The following is a 7,325-nucleotide window of genomic DNA, read 5'->3' as shown; positions in this document are numbered from 1 at the left end:
CTATATGAAATAATTAGATTTTGTATTAAGAAACCAAATTTAAGTCTTGAAATTGACACTACATTACATGTACACGAGATAAGAAGAGATCATCATCAAATATAGGGCAACCTTTTGAATCACCAATGATAAAATCAGGATGCCATACAGGGAAAGCTGACATTTTTTTATTCTTAACTCATGCAAAACACTGAATAATTGTCATGGGCATGACTAAGGTTCTCTGAAAGAGACATAGAGAGCTCAGCCTGGAGTAATCAAATTTTAGTAAAGATGAGTTCAAGAAAAGAAATGATATGAATCCTGATACTGAGGAAAACATTAAATCTAAGTTCTCGTTCTCGTTTTTTATTTGAGATTCATTATTTTTGAAGAAATTTATTTGAGAATATAAATTATTAAAGAAGTGGCAGCAAAAGGACTATGAAAAGGTTGAGCTGCAACATCACAGAGTTACCCATTAGAGTCGAATTAAAATTAGATAAACACTATAGGGATAGTAATCATCCTTCTAGACCAACAACCAGCAAAAGCAGAGCGCAGACAAATCTCAATATTTATCAAATAATAGGTCATGAGTGGGCTAACAAAGTGAAATCAGCACCTCACCTGCCAGCCCCACCTAATGACTTCTCTGTCAACCCAACTTCCGCTGCAGAATTTGGAAATTGTATAGTGTGCAGCCAAGGCCATAATGACAAAAGTTCAAGACAGAAGTAACAACACTATCGACACTACCTTGTTCACTGGGGCTCCTCATCCACTGAAGCTTCTCCATCTAAACCAAGGTTGGAAGCAAGATCCTCCACCTCTATTTTGATCACATCTCTCCTGACCCCAACATCAGTCATGTACCTTCCAGCACAGTAAACCCCGGCCGCCGCCACTGCCACGCCTGCCGGGCTCGCCATGATCATCTGAAGAGGAGACGAAAGTGCAGCTGCCAGAGGGAAGTTCAGAAAAGCCGAGGCTTGCCCACTCTTTCCTGGGCCCGCCCTATCAAGAGTGAGCAGGCCTGTCTTGCAGTAGATGGCAAAATCCTCGCAGTTGTTTTGGAAGACATGATAGCTACCGAAGCCAGTTCGGAGAAGGTGCATGGCCCTGTGAATGGTTAGCTCGGGCTGGTCAGCGACGGCCGTTGTACACGTGCCGCCACGAAGTTTGGTAAGGAATACAGATGGCGAAGCTCCGTACTCAAAGCAGTGGGGGAGGCCTGTGCCCAGGAAACAGTCCAAGCAGGTGAGCACCACCCCACTGCCTGGCTGCTTGAACCCACAATCAGGAAAGGTTGGACAGTCAGCGGAGCTTGAATGCTCCTTCTTGCGGGTGAAGTGCACCACTTTGCTCCCCCCCACGTAGATTCCTGCAAGTAATTCAGTGGAGATGAGATAATGCCTTATTTTTATCTAAATTTTGGAAGTAGAATCAGGTGGGAGATAATTTTGTGTATATTTATTCCCCTAAGTGTAAAACTATATAAAAAAAATCAGCAACGGTCTAAGTTATCAGCCGTGAATAACGTCATCAGGAGAGAGAGAAGAGTTGATAAGCTGTTGCGATTCCGTAGTTATTATCCCCTTAAAATTTATAAGAGGTTAGATAATAACAGGTGGAAGTGTATTTTGTGGATATGTGTCCCCCAACTCAATGTCAGCACCTTCCATTAGAGTTCAGCATGTTCTGACGATGATGACATGCCATGGTGACGTTGGTCAATAGTTTGCCGATGACGTGGCCAACGTCCACTGACTTCAATGTCGTCACCATCATCACCGTAAACCATCCATAATTCAAGAAAATTTTAATCAACCTCTTTTTCATGGTCAACTAGGCCACCAACTGATGATGGGGTTGACGATTTTTTCAACTGGAGATTACCAAGTTGGCAGCAGATGTTGAGTGAGGATGTCAACCATCTGTGATACCCTCTCATTGTCAACGTTCATCTGTCAACGGTAACCTCATCAATGTCGCTGTCATCGTCAACCACCCTAAAATTAGTCAATATCAATGGCATCGCCAACATCAAAGAGTGTCGAACCTTACATCCCATATTTGCATAAGTACGACATTCTAAACAAAAAGATCATGCAAGAGTCTAAGTTAACCACGATCAGAGAAACAAAGTTGGTAAGTTGGTAGAACAGCGTGGACAGTTACAATGTAATTCCTTCATCACATTCTCTATGATTCAGTAAATTAAAGTACTTACAATGTAATTCCTTAATCATACTTTATCAAATCAAACTTCATCCTAATATAAACAAACTTCACAGGGATCTCGTTTACTTCAAAATATAAACGAGATTTTACGAAGAAGAAATGTGATTCCAAAATCAGAATTTATCCTAGTATAAATAAACTTAGCAGAGATCTCGTTTACTTCAAAGTATATAAGAGATTTTAAGAGGAAAAAATGGCTGCCCTCTGAAAAAACTGCCTTCTAATGGCTTTCCAACCAGCAGAACTTCCACTATGATTGGAGCATTTCTCTGATTAAATCTTGAATCAGTCATTGCTTCAATTTCATCGGACAATCCTGAGAATGAACTACTAATTCGGACTGCGATTCAGTGTGGGATTATAGGTGGGCACTCATGGCAGAATCAACGGCCAGATGGGCAAATTCAACATGGAAATGGATAAATCATGGACGAACAAGAAAAACCCAGGAAAGCCAGCCATCCATGGATCTTCTTACCGTGGTGAGAATAGGTGTAGACTGCCCGCCAAGTGTAGATATGGTCTCCTGGCTTGATTTCCGTCTTCTCCACTCGGTGAGAGAGCAGACCCATGATCTCGTCGTCTTCAACCTCTCGCCGTTGCCCTTTTCCTAACCCACTTGAGAGTTTCTTAAGGGTCGAAATCGGTGATCCAGAAGAGTACCCACAAACCGCCAGGCTTCATATTTGCTCTACCAGTGAGTGATCTCCTGGAAATGCAGAATGGGCCACAAAGATCAGAGATTTGGCTGCCCAACCCTTTCCTAGACGACACCGGTGCACAGACTATTGCCAAGCCCCTTCCACGCTCCTGGCCCCCCCTTCTCTCTCTCTCTCTCTCTCTCTCTCTCTCTTTCTCTCGCTCTCTCTCTTTCCCCCTCTCTCCCTCTCTCCCTCTCTCTTTCTGTGTTTCCACTCTCCCTTCGTTTCTCTCTCTAACCTTCTCCATCTTCTCTTTCTATCTCTCTGTATCCCCTCTCGCTGACTTCCCTCCCTCCATCCCTATCTCTCTCTCTCTGTGTTTCCCCCTTCCCTCACTTTCTCTCTCCGCTACCCCTACTCACTCCATTTCTCTCTCCCTCTCTCTACTTCTCTCTCTATCCCTACTCACTCTATTTCTCTCTCTCTCTACTTCTCTCTCTATCCCTACTCACTCTATTTCTCTCTCTCTACTTCTCTCTCTATCCCTACTCACTCTATTTCTCTCTCTCTCTACTTCTATCGCTATCCCTACTCACTCCATTTCTCTCTCTACTTCTCTCTATCCCTACTCACGCTATTTCTCTCTCCACTTCTCTCTATCCCTACTCACGCAATTTCTCTCTCTACTTCTCTCTATCCCTACTCACGCAATTTCTCTCTCTACTTCTCTCTCTATCCCTACTCACTCTATTTCTCTCTCTCTCTACTTCTATCGCTATCCCTACTCACTCCATTTCTCTCTCTCTACTTCTCTCTCTATCACTCTCTATCCCTACTCACTCCATTTCTCTCTCTCTCTCCCCTTCTCCATCTCCCTATCTCTCTATCTATCTCTGTCAATCCCCTCTCCCTCCCCATCTCTCTCTATCTGTCTCTGTCTATTCCTCTTCCTCCCTTTCTCTCTCCCCTTCTCCCTCTCTCTCTATCTGTCTCTGTCTAAGTGTCTATCCCCTCTCCCTCCCTTTCTCTCTCCCCTTCTTCCTCTCTCTCTATCTGTCTCTGTCTAAGTGTCTATCCCCTTCTCCCTCTCTCTCTATCTGTCTCTGCCTATCCCCTCTTCCTCCCATTCTCTCTCTTCCCTTCTCCCTCTCTTTTTGCCTCTATCCCCTCTCTCTCCCTTTCTCTCCCCCACTTCTCCTCTTCTCTCTCTCTCTCTCTCCTTCTCTTTCCCACTCTCCCACTCTCCCCCCTCTTTCGCTCTCTCTCCCTCTCCCTCCCCTCTTTTCTCTCTCTTTCCTCTCTCTCTCTCTCTCACTCCCTTTCTCTCTCCTCCTCTCCCTCGCTCTCTCTCTCTCCCTCACACCCACACTCCCTCTCGTACCCTCTCTTTCTCTCACTTTACATAATTTAACATTTTACTTCTGTTAAAATTTTACATTTATAACTTACAAAACTTTATATTTTATTTCTGAGTCAGGCAGTGACAGAGCTCAGCCATAAAATTTTGCACCGTTGCTTGGGGTTTACTGTGTTCTTGACTTGAAAACTTTAATTTGAATTTAAAATAAAAATGGAAGTACGGTTTTAACTTTAGTTAGAGCGGATTAAACTCATTTTTTTATTAGTCGATAGAGACACTTGTAGAGTTTGCTCCATTTCAGATTCTTCAGCGCAGAGACACTAAATTACTACAATATTTATCAAAAATAGACATTGAACCTATATATATTCCTTTTATTATAACATATACTACATCAGGTATCTATTTTTCTCTCATATCTACCTTGTTTGCATTTATTTTATTTATTGACGTTTTAGTCCTTTGCTTTTATTTGCTTAAAACAGCATACCATGCTAAACAAATAAATAGAGAGACAGAGAGGGAGAGATGATAGAGTGAGTTAGAGAGAGAACAGCGAGATATCATGCCAGCGAGAGAATAACAATCGATAGAAAGGGAGAGAATAGATATGCAGTGAGTGAGAGAGAGAAGAGCAATCAAATATTTTTTTTTAAAGATTTGGACCGAATCACACATTCGCACCGCACAGGCCTCTGCTCGGTATGTGGTGTGATTTTTCTGGTGAGTGTCCAACGTGCAGTTCAATATTTGAATGGAACTCACATTGCACCAAAAGCACACTGGTCGCATTAAAGGATCTCACTATGATATTTAGAGATTTCAGAAAATATGTTCTACCATTAAACAAAAAGATACTTTTATGTCTCTAAATATGTTCTTATTTGACTTAAAAGACGAGGCAATTTAATGGTTTTCGACAAAAAGCATACTAAGGCACTCTTTAGACTTTTGTAACACATCATTAATGAATAAGAAAATTTTAGGGAAATCTATTCATGATATTTTTAAGATTATGGAGAAAATTTTAGTGAGGCTTGCGGCAGATTCAGTAACTTATGTAGAAATGCCTTGCTTTCATTTAAAAATACCAAAGAAGTTAAAATTTTATGAAGATTTAAGAATTTCAATTATTTTTAAAAATAATATTGATTTGTTTAAATTTATTTATATTAAAAAAGTACTTATATTATGAAATGAAAAATTAAACTAAAAATTAAATGTACCATGAGTACATGTCATCTAGTAAATACATACCCTATCAAGGATTGTATTTTGATAATATGCCTAAACAAGATCAAATTTTGATTTCTGTAATGCATTGTTTATCCCCGAAAATAGATTAAGGCATGCATTATGGAAATGTTAATATGCCTTATTTTACTTTTCATGATTACTATTTCTCTGTCAGGTATGAGTAGACCTGATGCTTTATCCCTCATATGATTATCCCTAGGGCACAACATTAATTTCACCCAAGCATACTCTATCAATTCTAATCCTCACAAATATACTTCTAAATGCTAGAATAGAAGAGTGACTACCCATGTCACACATAATATTTCAAATAAAAACTTTAAATTAAAATTTAAAATAATATTTCAACCTCTATTGCATATTGATGTTTTCACCTGAAAAATATTATGAGATTTAGATGTACCCAATTATGAATTTCCTTCACCTTCACTATTTATAAAATTCAAGTGAAGGTCATTGTTATGTTAAAGTAAGAAATGTGTCTTTTGTAGACACCTAAAGTGAACCTTCACTACTATTATTGTCTGCTAACTCTGAAAAAATACCCTATTACTAGCATCATATGTACACAAAAACTCAAGATAATTTTCCTGGTCTTAGTTACTTAACTCAATAGTAGATTAAGTTATGTAAGCATATTTTATTTCTAGGTTTAAACTCAAATTTTCTTCACCTTCAGAAAAATATTTGGCAGAATATAATCCATTTTTTATCAACAAAATTATCTATGATAGATATTATACGGCCTTAAAGCCAATCACACTCCTGTGTCAAATTAAAGCTCATTAAAATAAATCTTTGTTCATTATTATTCTGATGTGATGTCTATAATGAAGTCCTTGGATACTTGTAATGACCTAGTGAAATTAAATGGGATGCTAATACAATGATCACCAACATTTAAACATGTATTCCAAATATTCCTATTCAAAGGATACCTCAAGAATGACATCATACTACATGGAATCCCTAATCATGGCTTCAAATTAGTCTACACTTCGGAATAGTGTAGAGACACTAAGGAAGGATAGCAGGTGCTCTATAGATAAATAATTCATTAAATTGATCCACATGAATTGCTAAATGTTATTACAACTAAGTATCAATCAGGTTGACTTATGTCATGATCCTATAAGTGGTTTTGTACTCAGTATGAAAAGAGATTCACTCAAGGAAGAAGATGCATTGAATTCCCTTAAAAGGGCAGAGGAGAAGCTGAACAAGAGGTTCTCAAATAAACTCCATCGCACATTAGGGTTTGATGGTTAGCACTAGAATAAGAGTTATACACATATAATGATAGATGACAGTAAATGTTTCCGTAGATAGTTAACACGAGATACTCACATGTATCTCCTGAGGCACAAGGTGCAGCTGGACACCCCAAGAGTTATAAATAGGGTTAAATTTTGATATTGCCATTGAACGACACACCTGGGATGTGACAGCTTGGACATGACAAGATGAATGACGAGTACTGATAGAGGAGAGTGTGACATGTAGTTCATCATGTTTCAGCCTCATCATGGGTCCCAGGATTTTATCAATTTTTTTCACATTTTTTGTCATCCGTCGCTAGAGCTGTCATCTCGTCCTCGTCATAAGGGACGAAGGGACATATCAACAATTTCACATTTTGACTATTTAATTTTAACAGTTTCAATTCTGTCTCTCCTCTCTCTCTCAGACTTCCTCTCTTTGTCTGACTTGTTCTCTCTCTCTTAGACAACCTCTGTCTCTTCATCTCCCACTCCCTTTCTCTCACTCTCGGTCTCCCTCTCCCACCCTCTCACTCTCCCTCTCTGTCTCTCTCTCTCTCTCTCTCTCTCTCTCTCTTTCTCTCT

At 39.5% G+C, this 7,325-nt stretch overlaps 1 protein-coding gene across 1 annotated transcript; it reads right to left on the bottom strand.

Moving 5' to 3' along the window:
* Positions 1–460: 460 nt before the first annotated feature.
* LOC144710550 (protein LEAD-SENSITIVE 1-like) lies at positions 461–3,169 on the bottom strand. The gene is made up of 2 exons (XM_078584356.1): positions 2,702–3,169; positions 461–1,363 (listed from the first exon to the last, which is right to left on the bottom strand). The coding sequence occupies exons 1-2, from the start codon at positions 2,793–2,795 to the stop codon at positions 744–746; spliced, it is 714 nt and encodes a 237-aa protein (XP_078440482.1). The 5' UTR covers positions 2,796–3,169; the 3' UTR covers positions 461–743.
* Between the last annotated feature and the right edge of the window lie 4,156 nt (positions 3,170–7,325).

The sequence above is a fragment of the Wolffia australiana genome, chromosome 12, assembly GCF_029677425.1.
Source record: "Wolffia australiana isolate 7733 chromosome 12, ASM2967742v1".
In the NCBI taxonomy this organism is placed as follows: domain Eukaryota; kingdom Viridiplantae; phylum Streptophyta; class Magnoliopsida; order Alismatales; family Araceae; genus Wolffia; species Wolffia australiana.
Note: the sequence above shows the minus strand (reverse complement) of the source record. Positions and strands in the feature narration are given on the sequence as shown.

Bases quoted from the DNA above. Each gene is read 5' to 3' on its own strand.
- LOC144710550 (XM_078584356.1), bottom strand. From the start codon at position 2,795: ATGGGTCTGCTCTCTCACCGAGTGGAGAAGACGGAAATCAAGCCAGGA. The intron at 1,364-2,701 runs GTAAGAAGATCC...AATTACTTGCAG, and splicing joins CTACACCTATTCTCACCACG to GAATCTACGTGGGGGGGAGC.